The sequence below is a fragment of the Zalophus californianus genome, chromosome 9 (assembly GCF_009762305.2).
Source record: "Zalophus californianus isolate mZalCal1 chromosome 9, mZalCal1.pri.v2, whole genome shotgun sequence".
NCBI lineage: Eukaryota > Metazoa > Chordata > Mammalia > Carnivora > Otariidae > Zalophus > Zalophus californianus.
The window spans coordinates 4,480,799-4,500,170 of NC_045603.1; the positions used below are offsets into that span (position 1 = coordinate 4,480,799).

The following is a 19,372-nucleotide window of genomic DNA, read 5'->3' on the forward strand; positions in this document are numbered from 1 at the left end:
TAAATTACTGCAGCAGGAACTTTGCCTTTATCATAGCTGGTGTCCTTTACTGGTTTTTTTATTGCCTACTAAAGAAAATGCTCCACTTGGTCCAGCTTTCAAGACCTGAGCTGCAGGGGATGCACACAGTGGTTAGAGCTTGTGCCCTAGACTGGACTGCCCTGCATTTAACTCTCAGTCCTGCTTGTCATTAGTTCTCACTGGTTTCTTCTCATGAAAATGCGGTCATTCTTGCTGTTCTGCAGTAATCATTGCAGACACTTTTTTTTTTCTATTTCTGAAACCCAGGTTAGAAGTCATGTCAAAGAAAGTCTGAAGGCTTTCCTGGTCATTTAAGCCTAAAATGATTTTCTGAGTTCCATGAAGTGCCACTCTTTTGACACATATGTAAATGGGTATTATCTCCCGCTAGACTTTCTAATTTTGAGAGTATTGCTCGTGCATTGCTTTGTCCTAACTGGTCGGTGGCAGAGTTGAATCTGGAAATTATGTCTTCTGGCTTTTGCTGAAGTATGTTTTCTTTAAATGTTACATGAGCCACTGTTGGGATATATAGTTCATCAGGTTCTTGTCAAAATGTTATTATATATAAGTATGTACTATTAAATTTTTTTTGCTGTTATGCTTATTTATGCTTTTTGAGGATGTACTATTTGGTTTTTATTTTAGTGTATCTAATATATCAAGTATTTTTTAACCTTTTAGATCAAGCCAATCAATGAAAGATTAAGGGAGATTAAAGGCTGTAAAATGGTGATTGATGTCATAAAGACTCAGTTTCCTCAGCTGAAGAAAGTAATTCAGTTTGTGTGTGGAAATGGCCTTGTCTGTGAGACTGTGGAAGAAGCAAGGCATATTGCATTCGGTGGACCTGAGAGACGGAAAGTAAGAGGCTTACATCATACTTTGGGATAACTTGAAGCAGTATCTATAAGACTAACATACTACACACACACAAATATCTACATACGCTTTCATATGCTCTTTTTTAGAAGGAAAACCAACGTAGAACCTAAGACAGTTATGGCTTTAGTGGTTGTTATATCAGTTGAGTTTTCAAAGAATTAATTTCTGTAGTATTCCCCATTATCATAAATTATATTTTGGAAATTAGATTTGTTGTAATCATAGCCTAAAGCAGTTAATTTTTTTTACTTGATATGCAATAAATGTTCTTGGCGAATCTCTGATTTTTCCTGGCATTCACAATATAATGCATGTGTTTCTGAATACCAGGGGAAAGATTTAGGTATTTATTTTAGTTCTTCCCTAGCTTAATGCAGACACTATCCTTTTACATGTTCAAGGTTTTAACACATTTAAAGTTATAGAAATAGCACAGTTGAAATGAGGTTACTGAATCCTAACCTCAAGGGAATGATTTTGATTTTAAAAATAACTGTTTTACTTAGTCGAATAGTTGTATTTAGTTAAGCAATGTTAAATTCCTCAAATTTCTTGACGTGTTTTTTTTTTTAACTACATTTGTGAAGTATAACCTAGTATCCAAGAGCATAAGGTATGAGGTAAGACTGGTGATGCTACTTAGTAATTAATTACATGACTTAAGGCTAATCTCTACATTTCTAATTTTCTCATCTAAAATTGGGGAAATAGGGGCGCCTAGGTGGCTCAGTTGTTAGGTGTCTGCCTTTGGCCCAGGTCATGATCCCAGCGTCCTGGGATCGAGCCCTGAGTCCGGCTCCCTGTTCAGTGGAGAGCCTGCTTCTCCCTCTCCCTCTGACTGCCACTCTGCCTACTTGTGCTCTCCCTCGGTCAAATAAATAAATAAAATCTTTAAAAATAATAATAAAATAAAATTGGGGAAATAATAGCACCTATTTTGTAGGGTTAGAGGGTTAAATTCAGTAATAATGTGCACAGTGCCATTTGAGTGCCCAGCAAATGGCTCTCACAAAGTGCTGGTCATTTTTTTTTTACTTGGTCATTTTTCTTTTTTACTTACATCCAGAATGTCCACAGTTGCAAATTAATGCAAAACAGACTGTTCTTATTAAAAGTAGGAATTTTCAGTATTAAACTTATTAACTTATCTAACATGATTAATTTTTCAGACATTTTAGTACTTCTATTGGTAATCTTTTTTTAATTTGTTATGTTAATCACCATACATTACATCTTGAGTTTTTGATGTAGTGTTCCATGATTCATTGTTGGCGTATAACACCCAGTGCTCCATTCAATACGTGCCCTCTTTAATACCCATGACCAGGCTAACCCATCCCCCCACCACCCTCCCCTGTAGAACCCTCAGGTTGTTTCTCAGAGTCCATAGTCTCTCATGGTTTGTCTCCCCCTCCGATTTCCCCCCTTCATTTTTCCCTTCCTACTATCTTCTTCTTTTTTTTTAATATATAATGTATTATTTGTTTCAGAGGTACAGGTCTGTGATTCAACAGTCTTACACAATTCACAGCGCTCACCGTAGCACATACCCTCCCCAATGTCTATCACCCAGCCACCCCATCCCTCCCATCCCACACCACTCCAGCAAGCCTCAGTTTGTTTCCTGAGATTAAGAATTCCTCATATCAGTGAGAGCATATGACACATGTCTTTCTCTGATTGACTTATTAGTAATCTTAATGAGAACTCAATCACTGTTTTAGTAATCACTGTCGTTGATTTCTACATATTAAATTTAAGGAGGTATAATAAGTGAGCGACTAAGGTTATTTTGCTACCTAATTATGCTATAAATGATTTTTGTATCTTTGTAAAATATGTTTTTAAACTGACTTTTGAAGATTTGTGTGGTTAAGTTAAAGAAGTCATATGAAGATAAGACTTTATTCTTTCCTTCATTCAGCAAACAGCTTGCATCTTGTTCACAGTAACTAATGCCTTTCTCCTCTAAACTGTATCTTGTTTTCTTTTCATTATTTCAAAATTTTAATCTGTTTCATTTGTCTTACTTTTATCTTAAATATATTCCAGGAACTTTTATAGTCTTCCTATTGTTATTATTCCACTTACAGAATTTTCTGTTTTAGGATGTGTAAAACATTTGGATAGATGTCACATTTTCACAGAAATTATCTGATGTCTTCATTTGTGCTTTTGGTTTTCCATGGACTTATCTTTCTATAGACTTGATACCATGTTTTAGAATTTTTTTAATTCAAATACTGCAGGTGAAATCACAAAATGATATTTTATATACAAACTACATACAGGATATATACATAATAATAAGTTACAGCAGTTCTGCTAGCTATAGTTTGGTCATCAAGATTTTTATGATAACTCAATTTTTAAATATTTTTTAAATTAACATAACAAAATTTTAAAATCTGGAATCTGTTTGAATACATGTGATTATTCCATCCCTTCCCCTTAACCAGAGAAACAATTATTTGCTTCCTTTCCATAGACTGGATGATTGTTACTCAAAAAAGTATGTGGAAATGTCTATTTATGCTTTGCCCTTTTATAATATGGTGTGGCAAAAAACAGACCCAGAAAAGGTCATTAACTAGCTAATAATTCATGAAAAGATCATTTTTCCAAAAATTACACACATTGAGCAAGAGAATAAAATGCAGGGTACAGAAGGTTGGAAAAAATGGTACCATCTGGAACAGAATATGGCTGAATCTAAACTTCATACTTTATATCAGAATACATTTCAGATGGATTTGAAGTATAAATGTAAGAAATGAAATTGTAATTATACTGAGAGAAAGCATGGGGGAATTTTTCCTTAATGTCAGAAATAGCAAGACCTTTTCAGTATGACAAAAAACCCAAAAACTGTAAAATGTGGGTACATTTAAATAAACCTAAAAAAATTTTGCATGGCCAAAATCACCATAAACAAAATCAAAAGACATGGCAAACCAAGGAAAACATTTACAGCTCATGGTAAAGAGCAAATTTTCCTATAAATCAACAAGGAAAAGAACACAAAGTAGAAAAATGGACAAAGGATATGAATAAACTTATTTTATTAAAGGAAATATAATTGTTCTTAAATATGAAAACTCATCCTCACTTAAAATATGGGAAATGCCCATTAAAATTACACTGAAATACTATTTTCACCTGTCAGATTGATCAGTGTTAAAAAAGTTTGATAACACTTTATGAGGAAGGAGGCCCTCCCACTTACTGCTGTGGGAGTATAAGTTTGTATCAGCTCCATGTTGTGGTTTTTAGGAACTTCACATAACAGATAAACTCACATGTATATGAAATGATACATATACAAGATTTATTTATTGAACCATTTTGTGTAACAGGAAAAATTGGAAACAATCCAGATAAGACTAGTTCAATAAAATTATAGTGCTTTCATAGAAAGGAATACTATGCAACCTTAAATAAGAATAAGGTTCTTTGTATACAAGTATGAGACAATCTCCAAGATCTATTCAGTTTTTTTAAAAAGTAATATGTAGACTAGTATATAGTATGTGACCATCTGTGTAAGACAATGGGGAAATAGATGTATACATGTATATGTTTATGAAAAACATTTCTGGAAGAATCCATAAGAAATTCACAGCATTGATTACTTCTTGGGAGAGCACATGGGTATCAAGGGCCAGGGGAGTTTTTCACTCTACAGTCTTGTATCTTTTGGACTTTGAAATATCCGACTATCTTATCCGTTCAGAAATAAAATGTTAAAGTATATTTTTCATACCAATGAAAGACAACTTTAAAAATATATATAATCCACATAACATAAAAATTATAGAAGCTACCTTAGCAGTTTATAACACTGAAACTCTATTTCTTAAAACAGTTGAAGTTGATTCAGTGAAATGGTTGGTAATCTTGCAGAATACGTTTTTAATGCCAAAGAATTTTTTTTCTACCCCATACCATAGTCTCTTGAATTTTTATTTAATGTTATTTAAAAATTCCTCTAACTCCTTATTTTAAATGAAATCCCAGTTGTGTCAGCCAAGTTATTTTTCAGTAATGTAACCCCCAACATAGGCATAGGACTACTGCCCAGGCCAACTAATGTAAGCTGTAAGTCAAGAAAATTACAGGCTGGAGATAAAAATTATAGTCCTTCTGGAATAGGAATTTGAATTCCTATTGTAAATTCCTATTGTAAATCAAATAAAAATAGGTTATCTGAGACTACATTAACCTTTAGAAGAAATAAATTGTTTTAATAAACCCAGGAACTATTAAAACCCCTAAGACCCACAAATTCTATGAATTGTTGCTCACTACGTTTTTGGAATTGAAGGAGGTATATAACATGATGGTTGAGAACAGGAGCATAGATGTTTGACCAACTTGGACTTTAGTCCCTGTGTATGGCCTTAGGCAAGTTACCTAATATCTTTTAGCCCCTATCTATAAAATGGAAACAATATCTACCTCAGCGGCTTGTGAACATGGAATCAAATAGCATAAATGCACTACATGGAGCACAGTACATGCAATATAAATGGTTGCAATAACAACAGCAACAGTCAACTAAGCAATAAAGTAAAAAGAACCTCAGAAAATCATTTTTTGTACCCCTGCTCAAACAGGAAAAGTTGACTTGCCTGAGTTTGGCAGCTGGGAAGAGGGTGCTGGCACTGTAATCCCACACACAGTGTGGCAGGTTCTTAGTAGCACAGAGTTCTTGATACACTTCTTTCCAAGCCAGCCCCCATAGAGGTTCTTTGTCAGTATTATGTTTGGTTTTTATATATCAGAAATAGAAGTTAATAAATGTGCAGTTTAGAAATTTTGGAAAATAGAGCTCAAAAAGGAAACTGAAAACCATCCCTAACTTGTCTCCCAGAATAGAGTTGCCAAAGAAGATATTCGGACATACTTATATTCAAAAACTATTCATTGTTTATCTGAAATTCACATTTAACTGAGCATGCTTATTTCTGTTTGCTAAATCTGACATCCAGACTCTAGAAGGATCTAGTATGTACTATGGTGTCTATGCTATATATTTAGAAATCAGTTTTATCCCTTAACTTTTGTAAGTTTTGTTTTTACGTGTAAATTGGGTTTTTAGTATGAGATCAAATATATATATTTTTTAATTTAATTATGTTAGTTACCATATAATACATCATTAGTTTTTGATGTAGTCATCCACAATTCATTGTTTTTGTATAACACCCAGTGCTCCATGCAGTACGTGCCCTCTTAAATACCCATCACCAGGCTAACCCATCACCCCACCACCATCCCCTCTAAAACCCTCAGTTTGTTTCTCAGAGTCCATAGTCTCTCATGGTTTGTCTCCCCCTCCGATTGTCCCCCCCTTCATTTTCCCTTCCTTCTCCTAACATCCTCCATGCTATTCTTATGTTCCACAAATAAGTGAAACCATATGATAATTAACTTTCTCTTCTTGACTTATTTCACTTAGCATTATCTCCTCCAATCCCATCCATGTTGATGTAAAAGTTGGGTATTCATCCTTTCTGATGGCTGAGTAATATTCCATTGTGTATATGGACCACATCTTCTTTATCCATTGATCTGTTGAAGGGCAACTCGGCTCTTTTCACAGTTTGGCTATTGCGGACATTGCTGCTATGAACATTGGGGTGCATATGGCCCTTCTTTTCACTACATCTGTGTCTTTGGGGTAAATATCCAGTAGTGCAATTGCTGGGTCATAGGGTAGCTCTATTTTTAATTTTTTGAGGAAACTCCACACTGTTTTCCAAAGTGGCTATACAAACTTGCATTCCTACCAACAGTGTAAGAGGGTTCCACATTCCCACCAACGGTTTAAGAGGGTTCCCCTTTCTCCACAACCTCTCCAACATTTGTTGTTTCTTGCCTTGTCAATTTTTGCCATTCTAACTGGTGTAAGGTGGTATCTCAATGTGTTTTTGATTTGAATGGCTAATGATGAATATTTTTTCATGTGTCTATTAGCCATTTGTATGTCTTCTTTGGAGAAGTGTCTGTTCATGTCTTCTGCCCAATTTTTATTTTATTTTTTTAAGATTTTTTTATATATTTATCTGAGAGAGAGAGCATGAGCGGGGGGAGGAGGGGCAGGGCAGAGGGAAAGGGAGAAGCAGACTCCCTGCTGAGCACAGAGCCTGACGCAGGGCTCAATCCCACGACCCTGAGATCGTGACCTGAGCTGAAGGCAGATGCTTGACTGACTGAGCCACCCAGCTGCCCCTGCCCATTTTTAATTGGATTATTTTATTTTGGGGTGTTGAGTTGTATAAGTTCTTTATATATTTTAGATCCTACTCTTTATTGGATATGTTATTTACAAATATCTTCTCCCATCTAGTAGGTTGTCTTTTAGTTTTGTTGACTTGTTTCCTTTGCTGTGCAGAAAGTTTTTATCTTGATGAGGTCCCAAAAGTTCATTTTTGCTTTTGTTTCACTAGCCTTTGGAGATGTATCTTGAAAGAAGTTGCTGTGGCCGATGTCAAAGAGGTTACTGCCTATGTTCTCCTCTAGGATTTTGATGGATTCCTGTCTCACATTGAGGTCTTTCATCCACTTTGAGTTTATCTTTGTGTGTGGTGTTAGAGAATGGTCGAGGTTCATTCTTCCATGCTTAGCTGTCCAATTTCCCAGCACCATTTATTGAAGAGACTGTCTTTTTTCCATCGCGTATTCTTTCCTGCTTTGTCGAAGATGAGTTGACCACAGAGTTGAGGTCCATATCTGGGCTCTCTGTTCTGTTCCATTGGTCTATATGCCTGTTTTTGTGCCAGTGCCATGCTGTCTTGGGGATCACGGCTTTGTAATAGAGCTTGAAATCCGGCAACGTGCCCCAGCTTTGTTTTTCTTTTTCAACATTTCCTTGGCAATTCGGGGTCTTTTCTGATTCCATACAAATTTTAGGATTGTTTGTTCCAGCACTTTGAAAAGTGTCATTGGAATTTTGATCGGGTTGGCAAGATCAAATATATAGTTACCTAACTTTTCTTCACTTTTTTTGGTGGTATCACTTCTGTATTTTAATTTTAATCTGGGATTTATTTTGATGTATACTGTTAGACGTAGGTATTAGATTTCCCCCTAAATGGTTAATTACCTGCCCCAACATCACATACTGAATAATCTTTCTTTTTCTACCTGCCTAATTGAATTCAGTGATTTCTCATTGTAATAATCTGGGTTATTATGCTTGGCTCTTTTTTCACCTACTATAATTTATCTCTAGTATTTGTAGCTATCTTATTGCATATTTATATTTATTATAATCTTTATTATAATTTATAGAATCTAATTTCTTTCAGAAAATAATCAAAATATACCTTGTAAATAAATAAGTAAAATATTAGCCCACAATTACTGTAAAATCAGCATGTCTAAATTTATGTTCTTTCTAAATCTTGATCTCCTGTATTTAATTTTTGGTACTACTCTTCTAGCCAAATGAAGTTCTGGTTTTTCCTCAAGGATTTCCTTGTAACCTCTCTAATCCCCAGGCTTTTCTGATTATACCTCCTAAACATTTTTCAAATCTTTTTCCTTTTTTTCATCCTAGCTATTATTGGCTGATTTCTTACCATCACCTCTAACTCACTTGGACCAATCCATTTTCCAAATAGTTGCCAGAGTGGTCTATTTAAAGCTCCTGTCTGACCATTTCTCTCTCCTGGGTGCTGTCACCCCATTCAGTGCTAATCCAACTCCGTGCCCTCGAAAAACCCCATCAGTCCTCAGTTGTTCTCCATCCCCATTCTTCCTGTGACGGCACCCAAAGAGCCCCAATATCTGCCCTGCCTACTGGCCTCACCTCTAAGCTGTTCCTTAACTCTCATTTTACCTTCTAGGAATTCTAAACTCTTTATGTTCCCTCTTTCCTTACCCCACCCCTGTGGCGCATGCACATACTATGTTTAGGTGTCTGTGCGCCACTGCCAGCGTTCTGCCACTGTTCTTTTCCTGGCTGCGTCCTACCTGTCCGTGTCAGAGACTGCAGCTGCCTGCTTAATAGCCCTCTCCCTTTTCTCCATGCTAACAGAAACCTGATCTTACTGTGTAACATCTCAGAGGGGCCACTGGAAGTAAATGGCAGTCATCAGTAGGCCTGCCAGGAAAGTTTCTTAATAGAACCCTTTGACTTTCTTTCTTGAAATATAGACATGATAGCTGGTGCTGTAGGATTCTCCTGGACTACAAAATGACTTTGAAAATTGTCATATGAGAGATCCTGACACACACATCACTAGTGACACATAGTCACATAGTAAAGTAAGCTTTATGGAGAACTTAAAAGCGGAGGAGCCTATGTGGATCTTCATCTTTCATTCAAGAGAGGTATGGTTTGGCCAGGCAAAACTAACAGCTAAAAGTGTTCCAGGAGAGGGATGCTGCCTCCATACCACTTGACATTTTTATGGAGAAGTTGGAGGAGTCAGTGGAATGTGTAACAGTGGGCTTCCTGGTCAGGGAAACTAACTGCCTTCCTGACCAGAGAGAACTTCCCATTAGGAGCTCACTTTCCATGCCTCTGCTGTTGTCATCCAGTAAAGATCTAGTGTTTTCCAAAGAGCCATTTCAGACCCAATGAGCAAACTCATTGCCAGGCTAACAGCTGGGAAGGAAGGGAGCCCCTAAGGCCTTCCAGAAAATAAAAAGGCTATCTCCCTTGAAGAGTTATCCAAATACTAAGGATGACAGAGCAATAATATATCTGGAGTCTGGGTTTTGTTAACTGTGGCGCCATCATACAAACCCTGGAATGCGTACTTCTGTAATTGTGAGAGAGAAAGAAACTGAGTTTTCTGCTAAGTATAACTAACTTCTAACTAGTTCCTCTGATACAATGAAAATCTTCCCCTCTTCAGGAAGCTTTCTGTGGAGGATCTGGGTTGGGACCCCCCAGTTTTATGCTTCCAGATTACTCTGAGTGTGATTCTAGCTTCTCCTTACTTTCTGTTGTAATGTTATGTTTCTTTCCCTACTAGCATGATTTCCTGGGGGTCAGTACCATATGTCCCTCCCTTCAGTCGCTCGGGTGTCAGTATAGAATGTCTCAAACACAGCAGCACTCAGGGACAGTCTGTCTGAATGAAGGAATGAATGAGACTCCTGTTTGTTGGCTTTTTTTCCCTAAGCTCACTTTGCTGGTTTTAGTCTTCCACAGGTGGTCCCCTCCTGTTTTTGTTACATAATTAGAAACATTTGTAAGACATTGAGAATCATTTATTCCATAAAGCATATACTTAATCACAAGACTATAAACTTGAAGCTATTTTATACCTTTGACTCCATTTAAATTTTTTTCTTGGTCCCGGTTTCATATGTACCTTGGAGAATGCACTATGTTTGGTATCCTAAAGTTGCTAAGGCTATTTTCATAATATACCATTGACGTGATAACAGATTCTTCAAAATATAGGATTACATAATACAAACTATTTGATATTAAATACAAATATCCTTGGTGTTTGCTTCTCAATATTGAATATGTTTGGAGCTAATATATAATTTATTTTTTTGAGATTCTTTTTTTTAAGACTTTATTCATTCATGAGAAACAGAGAGAGACGCAGAGGGAGAAGCAGGCTCCCCACAGAGCATGGAGCCCAAAGCAGAACTCGATCCCAGGACCCTGGGATCACGACCTGAGCTGAAGGCAGACGCTTAATCGACTGAGCCACCCAGGCGCCCCAATATACAATTTATTTTGAACCTTTTTAACTGCTGCTAATTTGTTGTCTAGAATTGCTTTGGGCTTTAGCAAAACAGGATGTTTTATTTGTGGTTTGTTTATTGGCTAGTGTCCCTTCATAAACTAGGTATTTTATTAGTAAATTTCAGTAAGTAGTTTTCTCATCTATTAATTCTCAGCTGTAAAAATTGCCATTTTATATCCTATTTTTATCTTCCTTATGTACATTTCTCCAGGATAAAATATTTTTAATTTTACAGACAGTAGCTCTTGATGGAACATTATTTTTAAAATCTGGGGTGATCTCTGGAGGGTCAAGTGACTTAAAATACAAAGCTAGAAGCTGGGATGAGAAGGAGATAAAGAACTTAAGAGACAGAAGAGCCCAGCTGATCCAGGAGTTAAAGGTAAGCCCATGCTGTAAAAGTTGTGGAATACTAAGCTGTAGAATAATTGCGTTTTAAAATTAATTTTTGTGGTCATAAAAGTACCATGCCTATAGTTTAAAAAATTCAATAAAGCAAAATAGAATAAAGTCAAAGACAATATTTCTCTTACCTATCCTCATATCTCAGTGATACTTGCTAAACACAGTTTGATATATAGCTTCTGGAAATTTCCTCTGTATATGCAAGTATATGTATTATTTTTCCTGTTTGTTTTATGATGGGCTTTTGCTACAAATATTGTTTGCAACAAGCTTTTACATTTACCATCATAACAAGGACACGTTTTTATCTTAGCATACAGAGAACCACTTATTTTTACTGAATCCTGCCTGGTATTTCATTGTATAGGTTGTGTTTACTTAACCAGTCTCCAATAATGGACGTTTTAGGTTTTGCTATTACAAGCGAGGCATCATTAAACATTCTTCAGAGAAGGAGAATAACCAGTACCTAGGAGTATAAATTCTGTAGCCACGCTGCCTGAGTTTCAGTCCTGGTTCTGCCACTTACTAGGCACTTAGTAGGACCTTGGACAAGTTACTTAACCTCTCTGTACCCTAAGTTTCCCACCTGCAAAATGGGTATAATAAAAGTATCATCCTTTTAAATTTAAGGATTAAATCACATAATCCAGTTAAAATACTTAAAACAGTGCCTGGCATGTGTGAGTACTATATAAATGTTGTTATTATTTTAAAATAATTTTATTTGTATAAATATATCTCTAAGATGAATTCCTATATGTGGAATTTCTGGGTGTAAGCAAATGTGTTTTTATACTATTAGATGTTGCCAAGTTCCCATCAAAAGAACACTTGTAGTAGTGTATGTCCCTGGATTGCAACACGAAATATTAGCAGATATTTCCATCTTTGCCAATCTGATTGGTAAAAAAATATATATATGACCCAATTGTTTGAGTATGCATTTCTTAAATTATACCTGAGATTGAGCATTTCTGCTTGTTTTATTGGTTCTTTGTAATTTTTTCTTCAAACTGCTTATTTATCTCCTATGCACATTTTTCTATTAGGTTGCTTATTATTTTATTACCTATTCTAAGAATTATTTGTATAATGAGTAAATTAGTTCTTAGTCATATATGTTGTAAATATATTGTTTGACTTTTGTTGGGTTGAGGTATAATTTATATACAATAACCGCCACCCATTTTAAGCTGGTGATTCAGTAAGTTTGGACAAATGTATGTAGTCATGTAATTGCCCCCACAATCACAGAATATTTCCATCATACCCTGGTTTCTTTGTAGTCAGCCTCCTTCCAGGACCCCGGACTGAGAGTGGGGATAACAATAGCGCATCTTTCACAGCACTGTTGAAAGGGTTAAGTAGGTTAAAAAATGTAAACTTGGTAGAACACTGGTAAGTGCTCAGTAAATCTGAGATATTACTTAGAATATCCACGAAACACTTTAAAAAACTAATTATATGCTTGTCCATAATGGAAACCTCAGTAGCTTTTTAAAAGGTCATCTTGATTATAATTTAATGAAGTTAGAAGTAGTAACTAAAAAATTTTTGTTTGCATAGAAATTAAGAAAAGCCCTTTTAGGTAGTTTGGGGATCAAAGAAGTAATCAAAAGGCAAATTACAAAATGTCTCGAAAGTGGTAAATGGGAAGTCTTTGAGACACATACAAGCTACATCAAGAGGAAATACCTCCATTTTTAAAGAAGAAAGATGAGATATCGGGACATTTATTACTTTAAGAAACTAGAACAACCACCACAAAATAAACAAGAACTTATAATGGAATTTTTTTTAAAGATTTTATTTATTTGACAGAGAGCGCACAAGCAGGGGGAACAGCAGGCAGAAGGAGAAGCAGGCTCCCCGCCGAGCAGGTGGAGCCTGATGTGGGACTTGATCCCAGGACCCAGTCGCTTAACCAACTGAGCCACCCAGGCGCCCTAATGGAATTTTTCAAGCTGAATTTAGAGAACAAACCAAAAGAGAAAAGGGACCAGTGAATCTAAAAGCTGTTCTTTTGAAAGACTAATAATAATAAACTCTTTGCAACGCTAATAAAGGGAGGAAAAGTTAGAAGCAAAAATAGACTGGGAACGAAAAGATTAAAATAATTTAAGGAATCTTATGAGCAAATAACTATATAATAAAAAAATTGAAAACCTGAAAGAAATGGAAGATTTTCAAAAATATATAATTAAAAATAAATATATAAATAAAGATTGACCAAAAAGAAGTGGGATATTTGAAAAGTTAGGCAATGGCAGGCGGTGGTGTAGTCTGCTGGCCCAGTCCCTATCTACAACGTCTTCCTTTCTTCCTGGGCTCTATTAAAGAATCATAAAAAACAAAACAAAACAGCTAGATTTCCCAACTTTCATTGTAGCTACCAGTGGCCATGTGACAGTTTTAGAGCTATAAATGAAAGTGTTGGTTTCATCTCCTGCATTTTATTCTTCCTTACCGGAATGCAGTCGGGAGGCCTGGAGATGCAGCAGCCATCTTGTAAAGAGACAGCAAGCATGAGGATTAGACCATTGTTCTAAGAAGCTAAAAGTTATATGCCATTGTTGAGGAACTGCACTACCCTAGACAGCTGTTGTGTGAGAATCATAAACCCACATTTGTTTGAAAGCTTCTGTTAGTTGAGTGACCCACCACTGAAAAAACACATCAGGAACATAAAACAGCAGCTCTGGGAAACAGTATAGGTAACTGTGCACACGTGTACTCGTGTAAAAACCAGGAGTACAAATACAGAACACACCTGCACTGGGGAGTTAAGCTGGTTGAGTAATGGGGTGGGTGAAGGAGAAAGAGAATGTACTAGAAGCAAGGCTGATCCCATTTATGTCACTTGGGTGCCTTGGGTGGAACGCATACTTCGCGTTCCTCATTTTTCACTCCTGTTTCTGCCTAGGAAGTGTGTTAGTCTCTGAGGGTGCTGTAGGGCATTGTGGTCCCTCCAGATGGCTTGTGCACTTAACTGCCAGTCTCTTATCAGAAGGGGGAAGACTGGGTGTGGGTGACTTATGACACATGAAAGCACTTTAAAAAAGTGAAAGTGCCTTTCTGTTGTAAAATGTTCTGTTTCTCTCCCTTTTTAGGATTTAATGAAGATACTTCGCAAGGAAGCAGATTTGAAACAAATACAGACTCTAGTACAAGGAACTCATACACGACTCAAATATTCGCAAAGTGAACTAGAGATGATTAAAAAGAAGCACCTTGCTGCTTTTTACCGGGTAATATGGGCTTACAGAAAACTTGGTGGAGATGAGAACCAGGACAGAGAATTTCAGGAATTACATTTATGTAGCATCATGTAATTTTTACACTTTACCCCATGATTGAGATTATATTTTAGTTTATTTTTATGGTTGTTAATCTTGACATACAGCTGTGCCTCCATTTACCTTATCTCAGGGATCCTCCCTTTAAAAAAAAAAAGATTGTATTTATTCGTTTGAAAGCACAAGTGGAGGGGAGCTGCAGAGGGAGAGGGAGAAGCAGACTCCCCGCTGAGCAGGGAGCCCCATGTGGGGCTCAGTCCCAGGACCCTGGGATCATGACCTGAGCCAAAGGCAGACACTTAACCATCTGAACCACCCAGGTGCCTGTGGGATTCCCTTTTTATTCTAAAAGGTACCTTCACATATGTTTGTTTCACTGTATAAAGGTAAAATAGCTATGTTAAAAAGAAATCTTTCTCTTTTGTAATTAGGAACAATCTCAGCTACAAAGTGAACTGCTAAATATTGAGTCTCAGTGTACTATGTTGAGTGAAGCAATCAAAGAACGGCAACAAAGAATTGAAGAATTTCAAGAAAAGATAGATAAGGTCATGAATGGTGTATTTATTACTGATTGACATGTAAAATATAGTTCTAGACCAGATACCCGATGTAGGGCTTCTTGAATATATGCTAAAGCAGTTTGATAAGTGCTTAGTTTTATTGGTCTGCCAAATGAGTTTCATTGTGTCTTTGGAGAACTACTGTTGGCCCTCTCAAGAGATAATGACCAGTGCATAGTTACTCTCTCCTGCTCTCCAGCATCTCCTTGCCCATTGTAAAAACTACAGCTTCTTTCTTCTCCCACTGACCTTAACACCAGAAAGAAAGAACCTTTCTTTCAGATTATCTTAAAAAGTTACTCATTCCCTTAGCAATTATTTCTTGAACAGGCACAGTGCTTGGCTCTGAGGCAACAAAGATTTGGTCATCTAGCCTCTGCTTATAAAATGACAAGAACTTTCTGGCTTAATTCATTCTGCTGTTGATCTTCTCTAATCCTTGGAAAGTTGTCTGTCCCACCATCACTTAATAACTTCCACCCATTGCTTTAGTTCTGCCTTGTATCACAGGATTTGAAACCACACTTCCGTTGCTCCTTAATTAACTCTTTTCCAGGTTAAGTACCCCTAATGCTTTAATCATGGACTTAAGACCAGCTCTGGCAACCATCCTCTGGGTGCTCTGTTGTTTGTCAACGCCCAGAACCAAGTTTAATGTCAAAATACTGTCTGACCTGTAGAGTACCGTGGGACTCAACACACAGAACTATAACTTGCCATAGTTTTTATTATCTAGTTATGTAAATTGTAACTTATCACTGCATTAGTCATATCCCATTCATATTTAATTTATATTCAACTAAAATCTGAAAGTTTTTAACATGTCCTGCTGTTTAAAACAGGTCTCCCTTTTCCTAAAATTGTATATAAATGCGGGGCCTTAAAACTATTGAGGTTAAATGTTGTTTTGTTGGATTTGGCTCATTCTAGTTCTTCCAAGTCTTTCTGAGTCTTAATTCTATGCTCCAGTCCTTTTGGCTTCTACTGCCTGAGACTCTATATAGTATCACTCATATCTAAAGAATATTTTATTTATTTATGTAGAATGTTGTATTATGGTGTGGCTAATGTAAAGGCAATAGTTCTAACTTTGTTTCCAACACTTCATAAAACCAAAAGTATTAATAGGCCAATTATGAGCTTTCTTATTTAGTTTTCAGCGTAAGAAATTTGAAAATAGAGGATGTAGTTTGAGGAGTTAAAGAAGAAAAAAACAACAACACTGGTTCCTCAGAGTATGATAATGCTTTTCAGATTAGTTTTTGGCCTAATATAGGAAATTCTTGGTGGGAAAAATTTAGGTTTAAGTATTGTCTGTATACTTTCTTAAAATTAATTATTAAACCAGTTGTTTTGAAATAATTTAAAAGGTAGAAGATGAGATTTTCCAACACTTCTGTGAAGAAATTGGTGTGGAAAATATTCGTGAATTTGAGAAGAAACATGTTAAACAGCAACAAGAAATTGATCAGAAAAGGTATTTTTAATAGAAGATGTTAGTAAGCAACTTACACATATATAAATGTAACTGTTATTTCATTTTTTTAGAGATTTATTTATCCATTTTAGAGAGAGAGTGGGGAGGGAGGGGCAGAGGGAGACAGTCTTCAAGGAGACTCCCTGCTGAGTGCAGAACCCAATATGGCCCTTGATCTCATGATACGAGATCATGACCCGAGGCAAAACCAAGAGTTGGATGGTTAACCAACTGAGCCATCCAGGCTCCCCTGTAACTATTATTTCTTAATTTAAGGGAATTGTGCCTGAGTGAGTATTTCATTTCATCAAGAAATAGCTAGTAAACATTCATTATACATTATAAAGAGATACAATTCTTTTATTCTGCAATTTTTTAAAGAGAAAAAGCATAAATATACAAAATAAGAGAATGGGGACATAACTACACACATAGCATTTATTTAAAAAATAGTAAGACAATAATTTAATTATTTCTCTGTAAATATCCATGCATGTGGATAAAATTGATAATCTTCAAGAAATAACATGTTCCCAAGATAGAAAAATGTAAGGAGGCCAGCTGCCATAGGAAAAAAACGTAAAAAAGCCTCCTACCCAGCACTCTCTTCCCCAGATTCACCAGGCACATACGGTTTCACAAATGAATCATCCCAGTAAACTTTAAAGGCACAAGTAACTTCAACATTTAACATTTAAACAAATGTTCAATATTTAAACTGCTTCATAGTATAGAAGAGGAAGAAACATCTTTTTGTGAAATGAACATTATTTAATAATATTGATGCAAAAATTTTAAAAAAAGGTATGTTACAGATACCATAAGAATCTCATTCTTACCTATAAATAACCAAATAAGGTTACCTAGAAACAAGCAGTAAAACAACACAGCAAAAGAATACACCATTATCTAGTGTAGACTTCATTCAAGAAATAAAAGGGTGGTTCAGTATCAGGAATTGTTGCTGTAATTTGCCATATTTAATGATCAAAGAAGAAAAATAAGAAGATGAAGGCACTTGACAGAATTCAGCATCCATTCTTGATTTAAAAATCCTAAAATGTAACTATTTGTTACATGAGAAAATACACCCTATTCTTTTTTTTAATTTTTAATTTAAATTCATTTAGCCAACATATAGTACATCATTAGTTTCAGATGAAATACACCTTGTTCTAAGCATCATGTTTTCATGGAGTAGCACTAGAAGTGTTCCTAGTAAAGTTAGAAATGAGAATATTTGATATCACCGCCATTACCTAACGCTCTTCTGGAAATCCTAGTCCATTGAGTTAAACAATAAATATAAATAAGGTATAAACATTTGCAAAGGAGGGAATAAAATTTCCACTATTTGTGGGTTATATGGTATATATCTAGAAATTCCTAGAAAACAAATTAGAAACTGAAATTCTTAGAAAACTGTTAGAAACAAAAGACTTCAGTAATGTGGCTGGATATAAACATTAATATGAAAACTTTAAATTAAAAATTAATATAAAAATTAATTTAAAAATTTTTAGACTTTCTATATAAAAACTACCAGGAAGATAATTTGTAGGGAGAAAAATATCTCAATTATTAAGAGATGGAGAAGGAAAAGTACTTAGTGCTTAGGAGTAAACTTACTAAATGTGAAAGTATATAAAGAAACTTTCAGGGGCACCCAGCTGGCTCAGTTGGTGAAGCATGCGATGCTTGATCTTGGGGTTGTGAGTTCGAGCTCCACATTGGGGACAGAGTTTACGTAATAAAAGTTTTTTTTATATAATATTTTAAACAAGACAGATGATAATCTTGAATAAAAAGAAAAGGCATACTAGTTTTTTCATAGGAAGATTCAACATTATAAAGAAGTTGGTTCTCCCTAATTTAATCTCTAATTTACATATCATCTCAATACATGTATGGACAAGGATTTTTTTAACTAGATAAGCTGATTCTAAAGTTCACATTCAGAACTAGCTAAGAAAAATCTGGAAAAGGTAATGAGAAAGGACTAGAAGTCCCAGATTTTAAAACATGTATAAAGTTGGATTAATTAAAATCTTGAAGTGCTTGCTCACAAGTGGAGTCCAGAAATATACTCGGATCTATAAGGGAAATTTGATTTAATATAAAGCTGGCATTTCATATCAGTGGAAAAAAAATATACTCTTCAGTAAATCATGTTGGGAATACATGTGTTTGCAACCTGGAAAAAAACTTACTTGGATCCCTGTCTCATTCCTTAGATTAATGCCAGCTGAATCAAAGATTTCAATAAATAAAATGAAGGCATAAGAATACTAGAATAAGTCATAAGAGAATTTTTAAAACTAATCTCAGATCAGAGAAGGTCTTTCAGTATGACATAAATGCTGGAAGCCACAAAAGAAAAAATGCAAATGTATGAAATAACATGTTTTGCATGGCAACGGCACCATGAAGAAAATCAAGACAAATGACATTCTGGGGAAGAATATATGTACATGTATGTGTTTAGAGATCATAAAGAGTGGTTGCCTCTGAGGAGACTGAGAGGAAGGGATAGAGATATTTTACTTTTTGTGTATTCTTACATCTTTTTAACTTTGTACCATATCCATGTATTATTTATTTGAATATAACTGCATTGGAATTATGACTATAAATTCTGAATTGAAGGGTACAATAGTGATGACAATGTTGTATTGTAGGTCAAAGGACAGTCCCTTTGCCCAAGGTATAGTCATTTTATATTTAAAAGGAGTCAAAGTCATGCAGAAATAAGAAAGCATTTATGACTGCAGATTATTTAAGATCTAGACTTTACTGTACTTATCTAGATGATTGGTTTATTTTGTATTAGGCACTTCTCTTTTTTTCAGTTTTATTGAGATATAATTGACATACATCACTGTGAAGGTGTACAGCATAATGATTTGAATTAGGTGTATTGTAAAATGATTACTGCATAAGTTTAGTTAACATCTTTCATTTAGATACAAAAGTCAAATATAATTTTTATTCTTACTTATG

At 35.4% G+C, this 19,372-nt stretch overlaps 1 protein-coding gene across 9 annotated transcripts in view; it reads left to right on the top strand.

Annotated features, from left to right (window-relative positions):
* SMC1B (structural maintenance of chromosomes 1B) overlaps positions 1-19,372 on the top strand; it is a 70,111-nt gene that overhangs the window by 27,771 nt on the left and 22,968 nt on the right. For all 9 annotated transcript variants that reach the window (XR_003520024.2, XM_027594802.2, XM_027594803.2 and 6 more), the window contains exons 11-15: positions 706-885; positions 10,864-11,010; positions 14,147-14,284; positions 14,764-14,880; positions 16,266-16,372. Coding sequence is in view for 8 of the 9 variants with exons in the window: in XM_027594802.2 (XP_027450603.1) it covers positions 706-885; positions 10,864-11,010; positions 14,147-14,284; positions 14,764-14,880; positions 16,266-16,372 (689 nt within the window). In the remaining variant the exon portion in view is untranslated. The remainder of the gene's footprint in view (positions 1-705; positions 886-10,863; positions 11,011-14,146; positions 14,285-14,763; positions 14,881-16,265; positions 16,373-19,372) is intronic.